Source organism: Tinamus guttatus, unplaced genomic scaffold (assembly GCF_059628265.1).
Source record: "Tinamus guttatus ecotype Peru unplaced genomic scaffold, ASM5962826v1 Tinamus_guttatus_pri_ptg000425l, whole genome shotgun sequence".
Taxonomy (NCBI): domain Eukaryota; kingdom Metazoa; phylum Chordata; class Aves; order Tinamiformes; family Tinamidae; genus Tinamus; species Tinamus guttatus.
In genome coordinates, this window is record NW_028288959.1 from 134,441 (window position 1) to 159,733 (window position 25,293).

At 69.3% G+C, this 25,293-nt stretch overlaps 2 protein-coding genes across 2 annotated transcripts; both read right to left on the minus strand.

Annotated features, from left to right (window-relative positions):
• Nucleotides 1-3,333: 3,333 nt before the first annotated feature.
• YIF1B (Yip1 interacting factor homolog B, membrane trafficking protein) lies at nucleotides 3,334-5,752 on the minus strand. The gene is made up of 8 exons (XM_088531716.1): nucleotides 5,723-5,752; nucleotides 5,109-5,368; nucleotides 4,339-4,443; nucleotides 4,187-4,265; nucleotides 4,037-4,094; nucleotides 3,750-3,905; nucleotides 3,587-3,680; nucleotides 3,334-3,497 (listed from the first exon to the last, which is right to left on the minus strand). Exons 1-8 carry the CDS (start codon nucleotides 5,748-5,750, stop codon nucleotides 3,342-3,344), a joined length of 936 nt encoding a protein of 311 aa, XP_088387842.1. The 5' UTR covers nucleotides 5,751-5,752; the 3' UTR covers nucleotides 3,334-3,341.
• Nucleotides 5,753-6,397: 645 nt separating this feature from the next.
• On the minus strand, nucleotides 6,398-24,245 carry LTBP4 (latent transforming growth factor beta binding protein 4). The gene is made up of 24 exons (XM_088531697.1): nucleotides 23,981-24,245; nucleotides 22,966-23,186; nucleotides 21,992-22,184; nucleotides 21,802-21,924; nucleotides 21,083-21,247; nucleotides 20,677-20,823; nucleotides 19,827-19,958; nucleotides 18,523-18,846; nucleotides 18,296-18,421; nucleotides 17,147-17,272; nucleotides 16,944-17,069; nucleotides 16,066-16,188; nucleotides 15,863-15,994; nucleotides 14,801-14,929; nucleotides 13,931-14,056; nucleotides 13,528-13,848; nucleotides 12,130-12,198; nucleotides 11,927-12,055; nucleotides 11,697-11,846; nucleotides 10,671-10,823; nucleotides 9,096-9,384; nucleotides 8,935-9,041; nucleotides 7,694-7,831; nucleotides 6,398-6,537 (listed from the first exon to the last, which is right to left on the minus strand). Exons 1-24 carry the CDS (start codon nucleotides 24,243-24,245, stop codon nucleotides 6,398-6,400), a joined length of 3,954 nt encoding a protein of 1,317 aa, XP_088387823.1.
• Nucleotides 24,246-25,293: the final 1,048 nt, after the last annotated feature.

Below are 25,293 nucleotides of genomic sequence, written 5' to 3' on the forward strand. Positions count from 1 at the left end.
GTGTGACGCGCGCGGCGGCGGCGGCGGCGGCCATGGCGGCCATGGCTCCCCCGCGCCTCCTGCTGCTGCTCGCGGCGGCCGCGGCCGCGCTCGGCGCCCGCGCGGGGACCCCCGGCCTGCCCGGTACCGCGGGGGGGGCGGGACCGGACCGGGGCCGGGGGGGGGGGAGCCGTTACGGGGTGGGGGGGAGCGGCCTTGGGAGGGGGCCCTCGAGGGGGTGGTAGCGTCGATGGGGGGGGCGCTGGGACCCCGTTGGGGGGTCCCGGGGGGTCGTTCTGGGGGGGGGGGGCGTTGGGGTCCCTTTTGGGGGGCTCTAGGGCCCTCCTGGGGGGGGTCTGTGTCCTTTAGGGGGGTCTGTGTCCGTAGTGGGGGGGCTCTGTGTCCCTGGGGGCTCTGGGGGTCCTGGGGGTCCCGGGGGGGCCCGGGGGGGTCTGGGGGCTCCCGGCCGCCGCTCGGGGCGGGGGGGGCGGCGCTTCCCGCCCGGGCGGCTCCGTCGCAGCTTCCGCCGCCCCGAAACGGGCCCGGGGGGGGGGGGGCCGGGGGGGCCGCGCGGTCCCGCTCCCGCCCCGGGAAGCAGCAGGAATGCGGGGGGGGGGGCGGGGGGGGGGGTCATTCCGATGGGGTCACCGAGAGGAGCAGCGGGAGGAGGAGGAGGAGGAAGGCGGCGCCGGGCCCGTCCGACCTGTTCCGGGCCCGTCTGAGTCACCGGCGGGGGGGGGGGCACAGCGAGGCCCCCCCGCGCCGCCCCCGCTCCAGATGTTCCCTCCAGCTGTTCCCCCCCCCCGGGGGGGCCTTTCCCTGTTGTTTTGGCTTCGCCGCCGCTCCCCGAGCCAGGAACGCGGCGGATCTTTCCCGTTTCCCCTGCACGTTTTAAGCCGGGAAAGGGAGGGATAAGGGAGCGCCCAGCGGGGGCTGTTCCCTGCGTGTCCGTGGGGCCGGTCCCCGCGGGCCGCCGGATCCCTCCGCTCCCCCCCAGGACCTGACCCGCGCTCCGGCCTCGCAGGGGACGGCGGCTCCGACGAGCTCCCGCTGCCCATCCGGAAGGCGGACGACGGTGCGTGGAGGCGCCGGCGCCGCGGCCCTTTTTGGGGCGGATTCTCCCTAACCGGCCGCTTCCCTTCTCCTCCCGCAGGCGTGAGCGGCTCCGGGCAGAGCAACGGCTCGTCCAGCTACGCAGGTTGGGAACGCGGCGCTCCGGCGCGCGGCGCCGAGGAGCGGGACGGGAATGAGCGCGGTCTCTCCGCAGAGCGGTGCCTGGCGCCGCGCGCCGCCGGGCCGTGCCGCGCCGCCTTCCCGCGCTGGTACTACAGCGCGGCCGAGGGCGCCTGCAAGCGCTTCGTGTACGGGGGCTGCCGCGGCAACCGCAACAACTACGCGCGCCAGGACGAGTGTTGGCGCCGCTGCGGTGAGCGCCGGCGCCGCGGGGACGGCGCGGGCGGCCTCCGCGCGCCCCGCTCATCCCCTCCGCGTCGCTTCCCGCAGGGAAACCTGACGGCGCTCCGGATTTCCCGCCCGCGCTGGGCTCCGTCAAAAGTGAGTGGGAAGGGGGGATGGCGCGGGGGGCGCCCGGCTCCGGCCGCGGCGCTGACCGCCCGCTCCGCCCCGCAGCCGCGGCGCTGGCCGCGCTCCTGGCCGCGCTGGCCGCCGTCCTGCTGGGCGCCGCGCTCCGCCTGGGCGCCCGCCGCTGCCTCCGGAGCCCCCCGGCCGCCGCCGCCGACAAGGAGCGGCTCGTGGGCGCCGCTCTGAGCCCGCGGAACGCACGGAATTCCGGCTGGACGGCGCCCGCGCGCTCGGAGCCGCCGCCCGCGCAGCCATTTCACGGGTTTTCCCCTTCTCTTTTTTTAAAATGGTTTTTTCTTTGGGAACGGGAGGGTGTTGGGTTTTTTAATGATTTTGTAACTCAGTGATTGCTGCAAATCGGTAGTGGAATTTGGGGGGGGGGGACCTCCCTCTTGCCCCCCGGGGTGTCTCAGCCCCTGCCCCCGAGTGCCTGTGTGTGTGGGGGGGGTCCCTGCGGTGCCCCCCACCCTGGGGGGGGTTTGCCCAGAGGCCCCCGGGAGCTGCGGGGACCCCCCGGCTGCTGTTGGGGGGCAGGTGCAGATGGGGACCCCCATCCAGCTCCTCCCGGGCGGGGGGGCTCGTGCCCGTCGTGGCTGTTCCTAGTTTTTAAATTTTGGCTGTTTTTTTACACGTTTGGAGGAATTTCTCAATAAAAGGGAGCCGTGAAGCAGGGCGCGGGGCAGGTCTGCCTTCCTGGGGCCGGGGGGCGGGAACGGAGCGGGATCCCCCCCAAATCCCCCCCCGCGGTCCTGGAATCCACCCGCCATCCCGGCGCCTCCGAGCCGGAAGCGGGAAGCGCGCCCCCCCCCCCCCGCCCCAGCACCACCCAGGGCAAAGTCCCCCCCCCCCGCCCCATTCCCCATCCATAAAACGGGGCGCCGGGATCGCCGGAGCAGCCGGAGCCATGGACGGCACCAAGCGCCCGCCCGGGGGACACGGCCCCCCCGGCCCCAAGCACAAGGTAAGAGGGGGTGGGATGGGATAGGGACCCCCCCCGGAGCCCCCCAACTCTCTCCCCTTCCCAGAGCCTTTCCCGACTCTTCCCCCCGCCCAGGACGGCCGCTCCTCCGATTCCAGCTCCAGCAGCTCCAGCGAGGGGGAGAAGGTGAGTGCAGCCCCCCGGCCATGGGGGGGCCCTGGGGGGGGGCACCGGGATGATCCCCCCCCAATCCCTCCTTGCAGCCCCCCGGCCATGGGGGGGCCCTGGGAGGGGGGCACAGGGTTGCCCCCCCCCCCCCAATCCCTCCTTGCAGCCCCCCCGGCCATGGGGGGGCCCTGGGGGGGGGGGCACAGGGTTGACCCCCCCCCCCCCCCCAATCCCTCCTTGCAGCCCCCCCGGCCATGGGGGGACCCTGGGGCGGGGGGCACCGAGATGACCCCCCCCCCCCAATCCCTCCTTGCAGCCCCCCGGCCACAGCCCTGAGCGCAAGAAGAAGGAGAAATCGTCCAAAAAGGCCAAGGACAAGAAAAAGGAGAAGAAAAAGCCCTGAGGGGACCCGGGCGCTGCTGGGGGGGGGGAAACCACCTTCCCCCTCCCCAAATCTGCTAATAAACATTTAATAAACAGTGAAGCCTTGACCAGAGTCTAGGGCCGGGGGGGGGGGGGGACACAGAGGTGACACTGGGGACAAGGGGGACCCCCCAGTACACGGAGCAGGGCCCAGCCCCGGCACCTCTTTATTGACCGATTGTTGCTACAGGCGGCGAAGCGGGGGCGCAGGGCACAACAGCAGCTCTGTGTGTGTGTGCGGGGGTGTCCCCGGCGGTCCCCCCGTGTCCCCTCAGCGCAGCAGGTGCCACGTGAGCCAGTACATGAGCAGGGGCTGCGCGGCGGCGATGGCCACGGTCAGGTACATGCGCAGCTGGTTCCGCGCCCCCCGCACCAGGACCCCCTCGGCCGCCGCCTCCGACAGCAGCTTCAGCCGCAGCGTCCGGATCTGCCGCGGCGACACCGGGACGGGCGTCAGGCGCCATCGCGGCCGTGGGGCGTCACCCGCCCTGTCCCCGGGACGGGGGCTTTGCTCACCATGAACACGAAGATGCTGAAGCAGCACCAGCCCAGCACGGCGTAGTAGCCGGTTTTGCCGAAGAGCAGCCCGGACACGAGGCCCACGATCATCCTGCGAGGACGCAGTGAGCGCGGGGGATGCAGCTCCCCGTGTCCCCGGTGTCCCCCCCCGGCCGCTCACCCCACGTATTTGTATCCTGAGAAGGCGACGAGGTCGATGGTGGTGAGGTCGGTGCTCACGGTGACCAGGTAGAGGCTGAGCAGCACGGCCAGCACCTCCACGATGAGCCAGGCCAGCGCCGAGCTGGCCTGCAGGCCCAGGCTGTCCGGGGAGAACCTGCCCGCGGGGGGACGCGCGTGGCGCTTGTCACCCCTCCTGTCACCGCGCGTGGCGCTTGTCACCCCTCCTGTCACCGCGCGTCACCCCTCCTGTCACTGCGCGCCACCCCCCGCACGCGCCGTCCTCACCTATTCTGCGTGCCCAGCGCCAAGCCGGCCACCAGGATGTAGGTGATGAAGGCCATCACTGCAGGGGGGACAGAGCGGGGACGGTCACCGCGAGCCCGGGGACACCCCCATCCCACCGCTTCCCCCCCCATTCCGGAGCCCCGCGCGCACCCGGGATGTAGAGATCGGGCGCGTTGACGTCGAAGCGGGGGGCCACGGGGGCGTCCTGCTGGTACCGCACCTGCCAGTCCTGCGGGGACGCGGCCGGCGGTGACACGGGGACGTCGCCCCCGCGTCCCGCGCGCCCCCCGGCCCGGCCCCACCTGGTGCATGAAGGGGAAGAGCAGCAGCGCCAGCTTCTTGCCCACGTACACGGTGTCCACGGCGAAGTAGTACTTGAGGCGGCCCACGGGGACCAGCCGGTCGATCTGCGGGGGAACCGTGAGGGCGCCGGGACCCCCGGGACCCCCGTCCCGTCCTGTCCCACCACCCCGTCCCGCTGTCCCCGTTCCCCTCATCCCCATCCCGTCCCCCCCGTCCCCCTGTCCCCGTCCCCATCCCCCCCGTCCTGTCCCCGTCCCGCCATCGCCGTCCCGCCGTTCCCCATCCCGTCCCGCCGTCCCCGTCCCCCTGTCCCGTCTCACTCACCTTGCGGTCCACCATGTCCCGTCCCGCCATCCGTCCCCGTTCCCCCGTCCCATCCTGCCGTCCCATCCCGTCCTTTCCCACCGTCCCGCCGTCCCATCGTCCCCGTCCCATCGTCCCCGTCCCATCCCCATCCCGCTCACGTTGCGGTCCACGATGTCCCCTCCCGCCGTCCCCGTCCCTGTCCCCTCCCGCCGTCCCCCGTCCCTGTCCCCTCCCGCCGTCCCCGTCCCGTCCCGCTCACGTTGCGGTCCACGATGTCCCCTCCCGCCGTCCCCCGTCCCACCGTCCCATCCCGCCGTCCCCGTCCCGTCCCGCCGTCCCCTGTCCCGTCCCATTGTCCCCATCCCATCCCCGTCCCGCTCACGTTGCGGTCCACGATGTCCCCGTCCCACCGTCCCCGTCCCATCCCGTCCCCATCCCGTCGTCCCCGTCCCGTCCCGCTCACGTTGCGGTCCACGATGTCCCGTCCCTGGCTGGCCAGGCTGGAGCCGTAGGCAGCGGCCAGGCTGGACACGGGCTCGGCCAGGAAGGCGGCGGCGGCCGGCGGGTACCGGGAAGCGGCGGGCGCCGGGGCGCCCCCCCCGCCGCCGTAGCCGCGGCCCGGGGGGGTCCCGGTGCCGGTGCCGCCCGCGCTGGTGTCGTCGAACAGCGTGTGGGGGTCGGCCATGCGCGGGGGGGCCCCCGCCGGCACCCGCCGCTTGGGGGCTGCGGGACCGGGCGTGAGGGGCCGGTTCGGCACCGCCGCGCGGTACCGGGACCCCAGCCCGGCCGGTGCCGCCGCCCCCCTGCCCCGCTGCAAGTCCCGGCTCCAACGCGGTCCCGGTCGCCTCCTCCCCATGCCCTGACCCCCACTCCGGTCCAAACCCCGGCTCCGGCCCCCCCAGCCCGGTACCGGTTCTGCCCAGCCCCGGTACCGTCCCCCTCACACCGCTTCCCCCCATCTCCCGACGCGGTTCGGGACCCCGGTACCACCACGTCCCGGCCCCAGCCCCGCTGCGAACCCCACCGCGTCCCGGTTCCGCCCCGCCCCGCCGCCGGTCCCGGCCCCACCGCGCTCACGGTGCCGCGACGCCCCGGCGGGCTCCATCCCGCCGCCGCCGCCGGAAGTCGTTGGCGAGCGGAAGCGCTCACGTCACACGCGGGAGGCGAAGCCTTGCCCGGCCTTAAGATGGCGGCGCCCGCCTTTCCCGTCACCATGGCGACGGCGCCCCCCCCCGCGCTCCCCGTCTCCACGGCAACGGTGTCACCTGGAGCGGTGTCACCTCGATTGGTGTCAGTGGCGCTAGTTGGCCGGGATGGAGGTCGCCGGGACCGCTGTCACCCGGATTGGTGTCACCAGAACCAGCTGTGCTGGCATCAGTGTCACCAGGACCAGCGCCACCCAGATTGGTGTCACCGGGATTGGTGTCACCAGCACTAGTTGGCCAGGGTTGAGGTCACCAGAACTGGTGTCAATGTGTCCAGTTTTGCCAGGATCGGTGTCACCCAGCTCAGTGTCACTGTGACTGATGTCACCCGGATCGGTGTCCCCAAGCCCCCCAGCGGCCCCATTTTGAGGGGACACCCACCCAAAACCCGTCATCCCGATACCTGGGCCCGCTCCCAGACCCCTGAAAAAAACCCCAAAACGCCTCATTTTATAGAAAACCTTTATTGTGCGCGCGCCGGGGGGGTGGCAGGCGGCGCGGGGGTGTCCCCCGCCGTCCCCCGGGCCGTCACCCCAATAAATAGCGCTCAGGGGCGGGCGGGCAGGCAGCGCGGCGGGGCGCGCGCGGGCGCGAAGCCGCGCGGACACAGGCAGCGGAAGGAGCCCTCGGCGTTGAGGCAGCGCCCGGGCGCGCAGGGCGCCGCGGCCGCCGCGCACTCGTCCACGTCTGCGGGCAGAGCGGGCGCCGCCATGGCGGGGGGACCGGGGGACGTGGCGGGGGGCGCATGCCCCGCGGGGAGCGCGTGGGGTGCATGGGGTTGGTGCATGCGCTGCAGGGAGCGCATTGGGGAATTGGGGGGTCATGCACATTGGGGACCATGTGGGGAGTGCCTGAGGGTACACAGGGGGTGCATGCACCGTGGGGAGCGCGTGGGGTGCATGGGGGGGGTGCATGCGCTGCAGGGAGCCTGTGGGGGTGCATGGGGGGCACACGGGGGATGCAGGGGGCTCCTGGGGGTGCATGCACCGCAGGGGACGTGCAGGGGTACCCGGGGAGGGGGTGCATGCCCTGCGGGGGGTACATGGGGGTACACGGGGGGGGGGGGGCGCATGCCCCATGGGGGACACGGAGGACACATGGGGGGCACATAGGGGTACACACGAGGGGCACATAGGGGTACACAGGGAGGGCACAAGGGGTACATGGGGGGGTACACGGGGGGGTGCAGGGGGTACATGGAGAACACAGCAGGCACACGGGGGGGTACACGGGGGGTACATAGGGGTACACAGGGGGCACATAGGGGTACACGGGGGGCGCAGGGGGTACATGGAGAACACAGCAGGCACATGGGGGGTATACGGGGGGTATATAGGGGTACACAGGGGGCACATAGGGGTACACAGGGGGGCGCAGGGGGTACATGGAGGACACAGCGGGTACACGGGGGGCACACAGGGGACGCAGGGGGCACATGGGGGATGCAGGGGCTACACGGGGGGCACATAGGGGTACACAGGGGGTACACAGGGGGCACATAGGGGTACATAGGGGTACATGGGAGGTACACAGGGGGCACACGGGGGATGCAGGGGCTACACGGGGGACACATAGGGGTACACAGGGGCTACATAGGGGTACACGGGGGAGTACACAGGGGGCACACGGGGGGGGCACATAGGGGTACGCAGGGGGCACATAGGGGTACATGGGGGAGTACACGGAGGGCACACAGGGGGCACATGGGGGGGTACACGGGGGGTACATAGGGGTACACAGGGGAGTGCAGGGGGTACATGGAGGACACAGCAGGCACACGGGGGGTACATAGGGGTGCACGGGGAGCACATAGGGGTACGCGAGGGACGCCCGCCCCGCTCACCCACGCAGGCCAGCCGCGCCGGGTCCAGCCGGTAGCCCTCGTGGCACTCGCACGTGTAGCCGTCGGGCACGCGGACGCAGCGCCCGTGCGCGCAGCCGCTCAGCACGCCGCACTCGTCCGAGAGCGCCTCGACAGGCTCTGCGCCCGGGGGGACGGCTCGAGACACCCCGACACCCTGACACCCCAACACCCTGACACCCCGACACCCTGACACCCCGACACCCTGACACCCTGACACCCCAACACCCTGATACCCTGATACCCCAATACCTCCAACACCCCAACACCCTGACACCCCGACACCCTGACGCCCCAACATGACACCCCCAACACCGCAACACCGCTCAGCACGCCGCACTCGTCCGAGAGCGCCTCGACGCGCTCTGCGCCCGGGGGGACGGCTCGAGACACCCCGACACCCTGACACCCCCAACACCCCGACACCCTGATACCCTGATACCCTGACACCCCCAACACCCTGACACCCCGACACCCTGACACCCCAACATGACACCCCCAACACCCCAACACCTCCAACACCTCAACACCCCAGCACCCCAACACCCCCAACATGACACCCCCAACACCCCAACACCCCAACACCCCAACATACCCCCAACACCACAACACCTCCAACACTCCCAACACGACACCCCCAACACCTCCAACACCCAAACACCCCAACATGACACCCCCAACACCCCAACACCCCAACATGACACCCCAACACTCCCAATACCCCCAACACTCCCAACACCCCAGCACATCCAACACCCCAACATGACACCCCCAACACCCCAACATGACACCCCAACACTCCCAACACCCCAGCACACCCAACACCCCAACATGACACCCCCAACACCTCCAACACCCCAACATGATACCCCAAGACCCCAAGACCCCAACACGACACCCCCAACACCCCAACATGACACCCCTAACACCCCAACACCCCCAACATGACACCCCAACACTCCCAACACCCCCAACATGACACCCCCAACACCCCAACATGACACCCCTAACACCCCAACACCCCAACATGACACCCCAACACTCCCAACACCCCCAACACCCCCTACACCCCATGACACCCCCAACACCTCCAACACCCCAACACAACACCCCCAACTCCCCCAACGCCCCCAACACCCCATGACACCCCATGACACCCCCTACACCCCAACACCCCCACACGACACCCCAACACCCCAACACGACACCCCAACACCCCTCACCGTTCTCGCTGGCGCGGCCGGGCCGCTCCCCCCAGGCGCCGCGGGGCTGGTGGGGCCAGGGGGGCCCGGGCTGCAGCTCGGGGGGCTCCTCGAAGGCGCTGGGGGGGCTGCGGGGCCGGGGGGGCCCGGGCCGCCCCCCCCCCGCGCCCATCCCGGCCCGCTCCGCCTCGGCCCCCCCGTAGCGCAGCGGGGGGGGCGCGGGGTAGAGGGGCCCCCCCAGGGGCTCGTAGCCCCCCCCGTAGCCCCCCCCCAGGCCGTAGGGCTCGTAGCGGCCCGGGGGGGGCAGCGCCGCCGCCCCCCCCCCCGCGAAGAGCTGGGGGCCGTAGGGGGGCAGCGCGAAGGGCGGGGGGGGCAGGTCCGGGCCGTACTCGAACGGGGAGCCCAGGGGGGGCCGCGGGGGGGGGCCGTAGCTGGGGGGGCGCAGGACGTTGCACAGGAACTCGAAGTCGTCTGGAAAGGGGGGGGGTAAATTGGGGGGGTGATGGGGGGGGTCTCTGCATTGCCTGGGGGGGGCAAAGGGGTCCCTATGTCGTGGGGGGGGGGGGGTCCTTGCATTGCAATGGGGGGGGGCAAAGGGGTCCCTATGTCGTGGGGGGGGGGGGGGTCCTTGCATTGCAATGGGGGGGGGCAAAGGGGTCCCTATGTCGTTGGGGGGGGGGTCCTTGCATTGCAATGGGGGGGGCAAAGGGGTCCCTATGTCGTGCAGAAGCGGGGGGGGGGGGGCGCTCTCTGCATTGCATGGGGGGCGGGGGGGTGCAAAAGGGTCCCTGTATGGCCTGGGGGGGGGGCTGCAAAGGGGGCCCCATGTCATGCGGGGTGGGGGGGGTCTCTGCATTGCCTGGGGGGGGCACAGGGGGGCAAAAGGGTCCCCAGGTTATGCTGGGGGGGGGCTGCAGGGGAGCCCTTGTATGGCCTGGGGGGGGGCTGCAAAAGGGACCCCAGCTCATGCAGGGGGGCTGCAGTGATGGTAAAAGACCCCCCCCAAATCCCAAGGGATGCTGGGGGGGGGAAGGGGCGGTCCCTGTATTACTGGGGGGGGTGTCCAAGGGGCTCTAACGTCCCCCTTGCCCAGGGTTGTTGTGTGTGTGGGGGGGTCCTTGCTTTGCTTGGGGGGGGTCCATGGGGATGCAGCCCCCTCCCCATCACCCGGTGGGTCCGGGGGCTCCCAGGGGGTCTTGGGGGGGGGGTCCAGTGGGTGACGGGGGGTCGGGAGGGTCCGATGGGTCCTGGTGGGTGCCAGGGGGATCCCGGAGGGTCTGGTGTGTCCCGGGGGGTCCCAGGGGGTCCGGGGGGGTCCCAGGAGGTCCCGGGGGCTCCCAGGGGGTCCTAGGGGGGTCTGGTGGGTCCCGGGGGCTCCCAGGTGGATCTGAGAGGGTCCGGTGGGTCCTGGTGGGTCCCGGTGGGTGCCAGGGGGATCCCGGAGGGTCTGGTGTGTCCCGGGGGGTCCCAGGGGGTCCGAGGGGGTCTCAGGAGGTCCTGGGGGGTCCCAGGGGGTCCCAGGGGGGTCTGGTGGGTCCTGGGGGCTCCCAAGTGGATCCGAGAGGGTCCGATGTGTCCTGGGGGGTCCCAGGGGGTCCCAGGGGGTCCAAGGGGGTCCCAGGAGGTCCTGGGGGGTCCCGATGGGTCCCAGGAGGTCTCGGGGAGTCCCAGGGGGTCCCAGAGGGGTCTCGAGCGTCCCGAGGGTCCTGGTGGATCCCGGTGGGTCCCGGTGGGTCCCGGTGGTCCCGGGGGCGCACCGGAGTCGCGTGCCGGGCACAGGGCGCAGTCCATGCCCCAGGCCTCGCCGTAGAGGCAGCAGCACTCGGTGTAGGTGACCTGCCGGTCCAGCCGCGGCCGCCCGCACACCAGGTCGGGACCCACCTCCTGCCAGCACACGGCCTGGAGCGCGTCTGCGGGGGCAGGCGTTGGCGCGGGGTGACGTGCTGCGGCGTGCTGCAACGCGCTGCATGGCGCTGCAACGCGCTGCACCGTGCTGCACTGCACTGCATTGCACCCTGCTGCACGGCACTGCAATGCGCTGCACGGCACCCTGCTGCACTGCACCGCACTGCACTGTGCTGCACGGCACTGCAACACACTGCATTGCACCCTGCCATGCTGCACCGCATTGCACTGTGCTGCACGGCACTGCACTGTGCTGCACGGCACTGCAACGTGCTGCGCTGCACTGCACCCTGCTGCTCTGCATTGCACCCTGCTGCGCTGCACTGTGCTGCACGGCACTGCAACGTGCTGCACAGCACTTTACCCTGCTGCGCCGCACCGCATTGCACCCTGCTGCACTGCGCTGCACTGCACCCTGCTGCACTGTGCTGCGCTGTACTATGCTACACTGTACCATGCTGCACGGCACTGCACTGTGCTGCACCACACTACACCCTGCTGCACTGCACTGCACCACATTGCACTGCACCACATTGCACTGCGCTGCGCTGCACCGCATTGCACCCTGCTGCACTGCATAGCATTGCACTGTGCTGCGCTGCACTGCATTGCCCCGTGCTGAGCTGTACCGCATTGCACCGTGGTGCGCTGCACTACACCCTGCTGCGCTGCACCACATTGCACTGTGCTGCACTGCACCATGCTGCTCTGCATTGCACCATGCAGCACTGCATTGCATTGCGCTGCATTGTGGTGCACCATGCCATGCTGTTTTGCAACGTGTTGCACGGCATTGCACGATGCCGCATCGTGTCGCACGGCATTGCACCGTGCTGCATTACGTTGCACCCCGTGTCCCGACGCTGCATTGCGCTCACCCAGCGCCGTGCTCTCGTTGCTCACGCAGCGCCGCTGCGAGCCGTCCAGCACGAGCGGCGGCGCGCACGAGCAGTAGTAGGAGCCGATGGTGTTGGTGCAGCGGCCGCCCACGCACGGCTCGGCCTCCTCGTCCAGGCACTCGTCGTTATCTGCGCCGCGGGGGACACGGGCGCGTTGCAGGGGACACCGGCGCAGTGCAGGGGACAAGGGACAAGGGACCGGGGGTCACCGATGCACTGCAGATGCTCCTGCTCGTAGTAGTAGCCGCTGGGGCAGTAGCAGGTGAAGCCGCCGGCGCCGTCGACGCACACGCCGCCCTTGCAGAGCTGCGGCCCGAACAGCGCGCACTCGTCCACGTCTGCGGGCGCGCGGGGCGGTCAGGGGGCCCCGGCGTCCGGGCGCGTCCCCGGCCCCGTCCCCACGGACACTCACCCGCGGGGGAGCCCTGCGGCCCCGTGGGGGCTCGGCCGGCACCGTGGGGGCAGAGCGCGTGGAAGTCCCCTGGGCGCAGGGACGACGATGCCGGCGATGCCACCGCGGCCACCGCGCGCCCGGCCCGGCCCTTGTGCCTGGCCCCGTCCCGTCCAGCCATCCCATCCCCGTGCACCCATTCCGTCCCCACGTACCCATCCCATGTGCCCCCCATCCCGATGCAACCATCCCAGCCCCATGCACCCACCCCATCCCCATGCACCCATCCCACGCTCTTGCACCCATCCCATCCCCGTGCACCCATTCCGTCCCCATGCACCCATCCCTTGCACCCATCCCCATCCCTTGCACCCATTCCGTGTGCCCCCCATCCCAATGCGCCCATCCCGTCCCCACACACCCATCCCTTGCAGCCATCCCCTTCCCTTGCACCCATTCTGTGTGCCCCCCCCATCCCGATGCACCCATCCCAGCCCCATGCACCCACCCCATCCCCATGCACCCATCCCTTGCACCCATCCCACCCTCTTGCACCCATCCCATCCCCGTGCACCCATTCCGTCCCCATGCACCCATCCCTTGCACCCATCCCCATCCCTTGCACCCATTCCGTGTGCCCCCCATCCCAATGCACCCATCCTATCCCCTTGCAGCCATCCTTTGCACCCATCCCACTGTCTTGCACCCATCCCCTCCCTGTGCACCCATCCCTGGCACCCATCCCCTTCCCTTGCACCTATTCCGTGTGCCTCCCATCCCATCCCCATGCACCCATCCCTTGCAGGCGTCGTAGCCCAAACGTTTCATCCCTTGCACCCATCCCAATGCACCCATCCCATCCCCACGCACCCATCCCCATCCCCATGCACCCATCCCTTGCAAGTGTCGTCGTCCAAAGGATTCATCCCTTGCACCCAGTCCGTCCCCACGCACCCATTCCATCCCCACGCACCCATCCCTTGCACCCATTCCCTTCCATTTCACCCATTCCATGTGCCCCTCATCCCTTGCACCCTCCCATCCCCATGCACCCATCCCTTGCAGGCGTCGTAGCCCAAAGAACTCATCCCTTGCACCCATCCCCATCCCCACACACCCATCCCAATGAACCCATCCCATCCCCACGCACCCATCCCCACCCCTTGCACCCATTCCATGTGCCTCTCATCCCTTGCACCCATCCCCATCCCAATGCCCCCAATCCCATCCCCACGCACCCATCCCCACCCCTTGCACCCATTCCATGTGCCTCCCATCCCTTGCACCCATCTCCATCCCAATGCCCCCAATCCCATCCCCATGCACCCATCCCCACCCCTTGCACCCCCCAAGCACCCAGGACCACCATCCCCATCCCGGCGGGTGCCGGTGCCATCGGCAGCGCCCGGCTGGCCCTACCTGTCCCCGGGGCCGGGCAGGGCCGTGCGCCGCAGCGGCCGCCCCAGCTCCAGCCCACGCTGCAGCAGCACTGCTGCACGCTGGCGTTGCGCGCCAGCACGGCGCACGCTTTGCTGAAGCAGGTCCCACCGCCGCCGCCGTCACCGTCCCCGGCCGGCCGCGGGGCCGCGGTGACGCCGCGCAGCGCCGGGCGCCCGCAGCGCCCCGTCATGGGGTCGAACTCGTCGCGCCCGTCGGGGCACACGCACAGGAAGGAGCCCTCCACGTTCTCGCACAGCTCCGCGCCGCACACGCCGGCCAGCGTCTCGCACTCGTTCACGTCTGCGGGGACGCGGACGGTGCCACCCGCGGGCGTCCCCTCCCCGCCGCCGCCGCCGCCCCGCGGGGTCCCCGGTTGTCCCACCCTGGCAGCGGCGCCCGTCGCGGGCCGTCTCGTAGCCCTGGTCGCAGATGCACTGGAAGGAGCCGGGCAGGTTGTGGCAGGCGGCGTGCTCGCCGCACAGCGTCCCGTTGGCGCACTCGTCCACGTCTGCAAGGCACGAGCTGCTGCTGCCGCCCTGCGCCCCATAGCACGGGCCCCCCTGCACCCCATAACACAGCACCCCCTGGCATGGGACCCCTGCGCCCCATCGCATGGGCCCCCCCTGCGCCCCATAGCACGGCACCCCCTGGCACAGGGCCCCTGCACCCCATTGCGTGGGCCCCTGCACCCCGTAACATGGCACCTCCGCACCCCCTGTTATGGGACCCCTGCACCCCATTACATGGGCCCCCCTGCACCCCATAACATGGCACCTCCTGTTATGGGGCCCCTGCACCCCATCGCATGGGCCCCTGTGCCCCATAACACGGCATCCCTGCCCTGCCACACTACCTAGGACAGGGCCCCTGTACCCCATTGCATGGGCCCCCCTGCATCCCATAACACTGCACCCCTGGCACCCCCTGGCATGGGGTCCCTGCACCCCATTGCATGGGCCCCCCTGCACCCCATAACATGGCACCCCTGCTCCTCTGCACCCCCTGGGACAGGGCCCCTGCACCCCATTGCATGGGCCCCTCTGCACCCCATAACACGGCACCCCCTGGCACGGGGCCCCTGCACCCCATTGCATGGGCCCCTGCACCCCGTAACATGGCACCCCCTGGCACCCCCTGTTATGGGGTCCCTGCAGCCCACGGCCAGGTCCTCCTGTGCCCCATGGCGCTGTCCCCCTGCCCCTCGTGCCCCCCAGGGCGTCCCCGCGTCCCCGTCGCGGCGCGCGGCACCCACCAGCGCAGTCCCCGCTGGCGTCGGGCCGGTACCCGGGCGGGCAGTCGGCGACGCAGCGGTAGGAGCCGGGCAGGTTCTCGCAGCGCCGGGCGCCGCACGCGGCCCCGTATTCCTGGCACTCGTCCACGTCTGCGCGAGGGGGACACCGGGCGCTGCGGCCACCCGGCCCCGTGCCGCCCACCCCAGGGCCCATTCCGGTCCCCATGTCCCTCCCGGTCCTGTCCTGGTCCCCAGGCCCATCCCAGTCCCCATCCTGGTCCCGGTATGTGTCCAGGTCCTGGTCCCCATCCTGATCACCATCCTGGTCCCCGTCCCCATCCCGGTCCCTACGCCCATCCTTGTCCCCAGTCCAGTCCCTATCGTGATTCCCATCCTGCTCCCCATCTTGGTCCCTGCCCTCGTCCCCATCCTGGTCCCCATCCTGGTCCCAGTATGTGTCCACGTCCCAGTCCCCATCCTAGTCCCTGTCCTCGTCCCCATCTTGGTCCCTATCATGGTCCCAGTCCCCATCCTGGTCCCCTGCCCATCCTGGTCCCCATCCCGGTCTCCTGCCCATCCTGGTCCCCATCCTGGTCCCTGTCCTCGTTCCCATCCTGGTCCCCATCATGCTCCCAGCATGTGTCCAGGTCCCGGTCCCCATCCTGGTCCCTGCCCTCGTCCCCATCCTGGTCCCTATCATGGTCCCAATCCCCACCCTCGTCCCCATCCTGGTCCCAGTATGTGTCCAGGTCCCAGTCTCCATCCCAGTCCCCATCCTGGTCCCCTGCCCATCCTGGTCCCCATCATGGTCCAGGCCCCGGTCCCCATCCAGGTCCTGGTCCCCATCCTGGTCCCTGTCCTCATCCCCATCCTGGTCCCTATCATGGTCCCAGTCCCCACCCTGGTCCCCATCATGGTCCCAGTATGTGTCCAGGCCCCAGTCCCCATCGCGGTCCCCGTCCCGGTCCCCATGCCTATCCCTGTCCTCGTCCCCATCCCGGTCCCCATCCCGGTCCCCATGCCCATCCCTGTCCCCCTCCCGGTCCCCATCCCGGTCCCCGCTGGCGCAGCGGCCGCACTCACCGTCGCAGTCCCCGTGTGCGCCGGGCCGGTACCCGGGCGGGCAGTGGGCGACGCAGCGGTAGGAGCCGGGCAGGTTCTCGCAGCGCTGGGCGCCGCACAGCGCCGTCCCGTACTCCTGGCACTCGTCCACGTCTGCGGGACGCGGGGCCGTCTCGCGGGGCGCCGCGGCCGCGCGGCCCCCGGGGGCGGCCCCGGCCCCTCACCGTGGCACCGGGCCTGCTCGGCGTCCGTGCGGAAGCCCGCGGGGCAGCGGCACTCGAAGGAGCCCTCGGTGTTGGCGCAGCGGCCGCCCGCGCACACGTCCCCGCGCTCGCACTCGTCCACGTCTGCGGGAGGAGCCCGCGTTGGCACCGGCGGCCTCCCTCCTCATCCCCATCCTCCTCATCCCCACACCCGGAATCATCCCAACCCCATCCTCATCCCCATCCCTATCCCCACCCTCATCCTCATCCCCATCCTCATCCTCAACCCCAACCCCATCATCATCCTTCATCTCCATCCCCAATCCCATCCTCATCCCCACCCTCATCCTCATCCCCATCCCCATCCCCATCATCATCCTCATCCCCACCCTCATCCTCAACCCCATCCCCATCATCATCCTTCATCTCCATCCCTAATTCCATCCCCATTCCCATCCCCATCATCTCCATCCCCAATCACATCTCCATCCCCATCCTCATCCCCAACCTCATCCTCATCCCCATCCTCATCCCCAGCTCCATCCCCAAACTTATCCTCATCCCCAACCCCATCATCATCCTTCATCTCCATCCCCAATCCCATCCCCATCCCCATCCTCGTTCCCATCCCCAATCTCATCCCCATTCCCATCCCCAATCTCATCCCCATTCCCATCCCCAATCTCATCCCCATCCCCATCTCCATCCTCATCCCCAATCTCATCCCCATTCCCATCCCCAATCCCATCCCCAACCTCATCCTCATCTCTATCCCCATCCCCACCCTCATTCCCATCCCCAATCTCACCCCCATCCCTCTTCCCCCTCCCCACCCTCAACTCCATCCCTCCCCCCCTCCCGCCCCCCCGTCCCCCCCCCCCGGACGCCGGGGCCCGCACCGGCGCAGGCGGCGCCGCCGGCCGTGGGGCCGTAGCCCTGGGCGCAGAGGCAGCTGTAGGAGCCCTCCGTGTTGAGGCACTCGCCGTGCGGGAAGCAGAAGTCGCCCTCCAGGCACTCGTTGACGTCTGCGGGCACCGAGGGGACGTCAGGGCGGGCGCGGGGACACCAGGGACACCGGGGACGCCGGGGACGCGGCGCTCACCTGCGCAGGGCTCGCCGGGCCCGGCCGCGCGGTAGCCGCGGCGGCACTCGCAGCTGAAGGAGCCGTCCGTGTTGCGGCAGCGGCCGTGGGGGCCGCAGGGGGAGCCCCCCGCGCACTCGTCCACGTCTGCGGGCGTGTGACGGGCGATGGCATCGGCGCGTGGCATGGGGACGATGCCATGTGCAATGCCATTGGTGTGTGGCATGGGGACGATGCCATGTGCAATACCATCGGTGCGTGGCATGGGGACGATGCCACGTACACCATCAGTGCGTGTCATGGGGATGATGCCATGTGCAATGCCATCCATGTGTGGCATGGGGACGATGCGACGTGCAATGCCATCCGTGTGTGGCATGGGGACGATGCCACGTACGCCATCGGCGTGTGGCATGGGGGCAATGCCATGTGCAATGCCATCCGTGTGTGGCATGGGGACGATGCGACGTGCAATGCCATCCGTGTGTGGCATGGGGACGATGCCACGCACACCATCAGCGCGTGTCATGGGGATGATGCCATGTGCAATGCCATCCATGTGTGGCATGGGGACGATGCAACGGGCAATGCCATCTGCGCGTGGCATGGGGACGATGCCACGTACGCCATCGGTGCATGGCATGGGGAAGATGCAACAGGCAATGCCATCCGTGTGTGGCATGGGGACGATGCAATGTGCAATGCCATCTGTGTGTGGCATGGGGACGATGCAACAGGCAATGCCACCCATGTGTGGCATGGAGACGATGCCACGTACACCATTAGTGCGTGGCATGGGGACAATGCAGCAGGCAAAGCCTTTGGTACGTGACATGGAGACAATGCAACATGCAGCACCACCAGAGCCAACCTGCAGGGTGCAATGTGATCCATGCAAGGCACAATGAGCATGCAGCATGCATGCAATCCATGCACAATGCTACGCGCATGCGGCATGCAAGGCAAGCAGTGCATGATATGATGAGTGTGTGGCATGCAATGCAACGGGCACACAGCATGCCAGCTTGCAGCATGCAACACGATCTATTCTCGAAATGACAAGCACGCAGCTTGCAATGCAATCTATGCACAATATGACGAGCATGCAGCATGCCCCGCTACGTGTGCACGGCACGCGCGGCGCCCCGCGCGCCCGCAGCCCCGGCTCACCCTCGCACCGGCTCTGCTGCGCGTCCACCTGGAAGCCGTCGGGGCAGGAGCAGCGGTAGCCGCCGGGCACGTTCTCGCAGCGCCCGTGGGCGCAGGGCCGCGGGCTCCGCGCGCACTCATCCACGTCTGCGAGCGCAGAGCGAGAGGGGAGCGTCCTCGTCCCCGGTGCAGCGGGGACGCCCGCGCATGCATGCACCTGCATGCACAGGCGCCCCGCTCCCTCTTACCGACGCACTGGGCACCGTCGGGGCCGGGCCGGTAGCCGCCCGGGCACACGCAGCGGTAGGAGCCGGCCGTGTTCTCGCAGCGCCCCGGCGCGCACGGCTGCTCCGCGCACTCGTCTACGTCTGCGCGGACACGGGGACGTTGAGGCCGCGGCGGCGCCGTCCCCGCGGGGCCCGGCCGTCCCGGTGCCCGCGGCTCACCCTGGCAGTTGGTGCCGGCGGCGTCGGCGCGGTAGCCGGCGGCGCAGACGCAGCGGTAGCTGCCCACCGAGTTCTCGCAGCGGCCGTTGGCGCAGGGCTGGGGGCTGCGGCGGCACTCGTCCACGTCTGCGGGCGCACGCGCGGCGCGGAGAGATGGGTGCACGGACAGACGGATGGGTGCATGGACAGACGGATGGGTGCATGGACAGATGAATGCATGGATACAGATGGGTGCACGGACAGACGGGTGGGTGTATGGACAGATGGATGGGTGCAAGGACAGATGGATGGGTGCATGGACAGATGGATGGGTGCATGGACAGATGGATGCATGGAGATATGGGTGCACGGATACAGATGGGTGCACGGACAGACGGATGGGTGCATGGACAGACGGATGGGTGCACGGACAGACGGATGGGTGCAAGGACAGATGGATGGGTGCATGGACAGATGGATGCATGGAGATATGGGTGCACGGATACAGATGGGTGCACGGACAGACGGGTGGGTGCACGGACAGATGGATGGATGCATGGACAGATGGATGGATGGAGAGATGGGTGCACGGATACAGATGGGTGCACGGACAGACGGGTGGGTGCAAGGACAGATGGATGGGTGCATGGACAGACGGATGGGTGCACGGACAGATGGATGCATGGAGATATGGGTGCACGGATACAGATGGGTGCACGGACAGACAGATGGGTCCATGGACAGATGGATGGGTGCATGGGCAGATGGATGGATGCACAGACAGATGGATGGATGCATGGATACAGATGGATGCATGGAGAGATGTGTGCATGGACACAGATGGGTGCATGGACAGATGGGTGGGTGCATGGCAGATGGATGGATGCACGGACAGAAAGATGGATGCACGGACAGATGAGTGCATGGAGAGATGGGTGCATGGATACAGATGGGTGTACGGATACAGATGGCTGCAAGGACAGATGGACAGATGCATGGACAAATGGGAGCATGGAGAGATGGCTGCACAGACAGATGGGCGCAAAGGAGAGGCGGACGCAGACAGACAGACAGACGGACACGTCCCTGCGCTCCAGGGCCCCCTGCCCGTCCCCGCCGGCCCTCACCGATGCAGTGGGTGCCCTGGGTGCTGAGCCAGAAGCCGGGGTGGCAGAGGCAGGTGTAGCCGCCCTGGCGGGGGACGCAGCGCCCGGGGCCGCACACCTGCGGGTTGCGCTCGCACACGCTGCTGCCGGCCGCTGCGGAGACAGCGCGCGAACACGCTCGCAACCTTGCACAACGGGGCACGGCTGCAACGGTGCATGCATGCAACCTCGCGCATAATGGCGCGTGCATGCACCCTTATGTGCACCCTCATCCCGCATGCGAGGAACCTTGTCCCTGCTGCAATTGTGCATGCAAGCAACCCCACATGCTCAATGCTGTGTGCATGCAACCTCACTTGTAATGGTGTGTGCAAGCTCGCCTGTGCAACGGGCATGCGACCATGTGCACTCAATGGTGCATGCATGCAACCTCGCGAGCAATGGTGCATGCACGCATCCACCTGCACGTGGCCCTACATGCATGCATCAGCACACGCCAATGAGATCCATGCAATGCAAGCTGCACGTGCAATCGTTCAGCCTTGCACGGCTGCACATGCAATGCTGCATGAGGTGCAGGAGCAGCAAGGAACAACCCTCTTTGCATGCAGCCTTGCAGCCCCCCAGTCCCCACGTCCTCCTACCTGGAGCCAGCACCTCGCGGGGGGGCGGCGTGGGGAGCGGCGGGGGGGGTCCCGGCGTGGGCCGGGGCACCACGAAGACCTCGGGGACGGGCGGGGGGTGCGTGGGGGGGGGCGGGCGGCCCGGGGGGGGGCCGCGCCCGGGGGCTGCGGGGACAGCAGCGGTGTCAGGATGTCCCCAAAGACGGGGGCGGGGGGGGGGGTTGGCAGGAGGGGCCGGGGACACTCACGGGTGGCCGGGGGGGCGGCGGTGGCGCCGCGGGGGCGGCCCACGGGCACGCGGGGCAGGTCGTGGCCCAGGTAGCGCGTGTTGTAGCGCAGGTCCGACGCCGAGTAGTGGTAGCCGGGGCCCGCCGGGCAGATCTCCTTGAAACCCTCTGTGGCAGCGACGGGGACGTTGTTGGGGACGGGGACATTGTCCCCCAGGTGCCAGCCCAGGGAAGGGCCCGGGCGTCCGGGCTCGGCTCCCCCCTTGCAACAAACCCCAGACCCCAATTCCCCCCTGGAGCTGCAGGAGACACCCGGGTGTTTCCCCCCCGTGCAGCCCCACACCATCCCCAGCCCCCTACATGGAGGGGCCCAGGCGTCCGGGCCCCAGAGCCGCCGGGGGGTGGGCCCAGGCGTCCGGGCTCTCACCGGAGCCGAAGAGGGGGCAGCGCTCGCAGCCGCGGCCCCAGGCCTTGCCCACGCGGCTGCAGCAGCAGATCTGCTTGGTGATGTTGCGCAGGGTGGGCAGGGCGCAGCGCCCGTCGCGCAGCACGCGGTAGCAGGGGCCCTTGGCCTCCGAGATCACCTGGTGCGCTGGGGACACGGAGGGGGACGGGGGGTGACACCCTGGGACCCGCTCGGGAGCGTCCCGGGGTGCCCGGCGGGTGCCACCCTTCCTGTCCCTGTCCCCATCCCCATTCTTGTCATCCTCATCCCCATGCCCATCCCTGTCCCCGATCCCTATGTCCCCATTCCTGTCCCCACACCCATCCCCAACCCCCATGTCCCTGCCAGTCCCCATCCGTGTCCCCATGCCCATCCCTGTGCCCATGCCCATCTCCATCATCCCTGTCCCCAATCCCTATGTCCCCATTCCTGTCCCCATGCCCATCCCCAATCCCCACGTCCCTTTCCCTGTCCCCATCCCTGTGATCATCCCCATGCCCACGTCCCTGCCAGTCCCCACCCGTGTCCCCAAGCCCATCCCTGTGCCTGCCTCCATCTCCATGCCCAAGAGCATCCCCATGCACATCTATGCACCCGCGCATGTCCCCGTCCCCGCGGTGTCCCCGTCCCCGCGGTGTCCCCGTCCCTGCAGTGTCCCCGTCCCCGCGGTGTCCCCATCCCCGCGGTGTCCCCGCGCTCACAGATGCAGCTGCTGCGGGACGAGTCGAGGATGTAGCCCACGTGGCACAGGCAGGCGAAGCTGCCGCGCGTGTTGGTGCAGAGCCCGTTCTGGCAGAACGCCCCATCCTGGCACTCGTCCACGTCTGGGGGGGACACGGGGACATCAGGGTGGCCCCCCATCTACCAGGAGCCCCAGGGGCCCCCACTCACCCACGCAGGAGCCGTTGGAGCGCTGGAAGCCTTTGGGACAGGCTGCGTCCCGCGGCGCCAGGACCCCGCCTGGCACCACGTGGGTGTCACCCGTGTCCCCATCACAGGGCTGGCACTCGTGGACGCCCCAGGCGACGCCGGCCCCGCGGCAGCAGATCTCCTGCGTCCGCAGCCCCGGCAGGGGCGAGCTGCACTGCATGGCGGGGACACCGCGTTGGGGACGCCCCCGGGCCCGTGCATGGAGCTGCCGTGTCCTTGCACGCATGCTGCACGCTTGTGTGCATGCACGCTGCCTGCTTGCACAGTGCTTGCTTGCATGCATGCTGCTCACTCACACGCCTGTTTGCATGCATGGTGCTTGCTTGCATGCACGCTGCTCAGTTGCACACGTGCTGCTTGTTTGCATGCATGGTGCTTGCTTGCATGCACGCTGCTCAGTTGCACACGTGCTGCTTGTTTGCAGCAATGTGCATAGCAAAAAGCAGGGGGCGTGCAAGCGAGCAGCATGCTCGTTTGCATGCATGCTGCCTGCTCGCACGCATGCTGCCTGCTTGCATGCATGCTGCTTGCTCATGTGCATGTGCTCCCACACACACCGCGTGCTGACATGCATGATGCCTGCTTGCATGCATGCTGCTTGCTCATGTGCATGTGCTCCCACACACACCACGTGCTCACACGCATGATGCCTGCTTGCACGCATGCTGCTCATTCACATGCATGCTGCTCGCTTGCATGCCCACTGCTTTTGCCATGTACGCTGCTCACTTGCAATCACGCAGCTTGCCTTCATGCACCCTGCTTGCTTGCACGCACGCTGCTCGCTTGCACGCCCACAACTCGCTTGCACACTCGCCGCTCCCTTGCACGCTCGCCGCTCTCTTGCACGCTCACGGCTCTCTTGCACACTCGCCGCTCTCTTGCACGCTCGCGGCGCTCTTGCACGCTTGCGGCGCTCTTGCACGCGCGCCTACCTCCCCGTCGCGGAGCTGCCGGAAGCAGTATCCGTAGCCGGCGCCCTCGCCGTAGCCGGGCACGCGGGGGCTGCTCTGGGCCAGGACGCTGTAGAGGGCGGCGCGGGGGCCCGGGGGGGCGCTGGGGGCCGCCTCCCCGTCGCGCACCCGCTCCACTTGGTGGATGGTGACGGAGGCCTCGGGCGGGTGCTGCACGTGGACGCTCACCATGGACGCGGCGCCTGCCGGGGCGAGGGCGGCGGGTCCGCGGGCGCCCCCCCGGAACCCCCCAACACCTCTGCAGCCCCCCCGGAACCCCCCGGCCCTCCCTTCCAGCCCCTTCTACACCCCTCCAGCCCCCCAGTGTCCCCATAGACCCCCCAGAGCTCCCTTCCATCCTCCCCACTGGCCTGTAGCCCCCTGGTGCCCTATAGACCCCCAGACACCCCTTCCGTCCTCCCCACTGCCCTATAGTCCCCCAGATCCCCTTTCCATCCTCCCCACTGCCCTATAGCCCCCTAGTGCTCTATAGACCCCCCAGACCTCCCTTCCATCCTCCCCACTGCCCTATAGCCCCCTAGTGCCCCATAGACCCCCCAGAGCTCCCTTCCATCCTCCCCACTGCCCTATAGCCCCCTGGTGCCCTATAGACCCCAGACACCCCTTCCATCCTCCCCACTGCCCTATAGCCCCCCAGATCCCCTTTCCATCTTCCCCAGTGCCCTATAGCCCCCCTAATGCCCTATAACCCCCAGATCCCCTTTCCATCCTCCCCACTGCCCTATAGCCCCCTAGTGCCCTACAGACCCCCAAACGCCCCTTCCATCCTTCCCATTGCCCTATAGACCCCCAGATCCCCTTTCCATCTCCCCCAGTGCCCTATAGCCCCCAAGTGTCCCCCCTTCCATCCTCCCCAGTGCCCTACATTCCTCAGAGACCTCCCCAGTGCCCCCTTCCAGACCCCCCCATATCCCACAGCCCCCGGTCACCCCTTCCAGCCCCCCACGTCCTCCCAAGCCCCTCCTGGGGGTCTCACCATCGCGCTCCTCGTGGTGGTTGGCGAGGGGCAGGGTGTACACGGACTTGGTGAGGGGCTGGGGCTCCGGGGGGGCCTCGGCGGCGCGGGGGGGCCCCGCGCGCTGCGTGCGGTTGGCGGGGACGTGGCAGAACTTGCCCGTGAAGTCGGGGGGGCAGAGGCAGGCGTCGCGCCGGGCGCACACCCCCCCGTTGCGGCACAGCAGCGGGCACAGGACTGCAAGGCAGAGCGGGGCTGGGGGGCGGCGGGGCCGGGACCCCCCCATGGCATGGACCCCCCCATAGCCTGAACCCCCTCATAGCCTGAACCCCCCATGGCCTGAACCCCCCCATGGCATGGACCCCCCCATAGCCTGAACCCCCCCAGAGCCTGAACCCCCCCATGGCTTGGACCCCCCCATAGCCTGAACCCCCCCATAGCCTGAACCCCCCATAGCCTGAACCCCCCCATGGCCTGAACCCCCCCATGGCATGGACCCCCCCATAGCCTGAACCCCCCCATAGCCTGAACCCCCCATAGCCTGAACCCCCCCATGGCCTGAACCCCCCCATGGCATGGACCCCCCCATAGCCTGAACCCCCCATAGCCTGAACCCCCCCATGGCCTGAACCCCCCCATGGCATGGACCCCCCCATAGCCTGAACCCCCCCATAGCCTGAACCCCCCATAGCCTGAACCCCCCCATGGCCTGAACCCCCCCATGGCATGGACCCCCCCATAGCCTGAACCCCCCCATAGCCTGAACCCCCCATGGCCTGAACCCCCCCATGGCCTGAACCCCCCCATGGCATGGACCCCCCCATAGCCTGAACCCCCCCATGGCATGGACCCCCCCCATGGCTTGGACCCCTCCTCCAGGGCATAGACCCCCCCCCGAAGGTCTGGACGCCCCCCAAGGGATGCGACCCCCCCGGGGACACCCCCCCCTCCGGTCCCTCTGGTCACTGCAGCAGCTGAGAGCAGCTGGGAAGGGGCTGGGGGCGGGATGTGAAGGGAGGGGTGCCCGGACGCCTGGGCCCTCTCCCATCGCCCGGCGGATCTGCCGCGAAGCCGGGATTGGGGAGGGGGGGGGCTGCAAACTTCACCCACACCCCCGGCCCCAGGAAAGACTCGTTTCCTGCCCGCTCGGCGCGGCGGGACCGGGACCCCCGGCGGGACCGGGACCAGACCCGGGGGACGGGAACCCCCCAGGAGCGGGAACCCCCCGGGGATGGGAACTCCCCGGGAGCGGGAACCCTCCAGGAACGGGAACCCGCCAGGTCGCGGCCGGGGGGGCCCAGGCGTCCGGGCAGGTGGCTCCGCTCCAGCGGCGG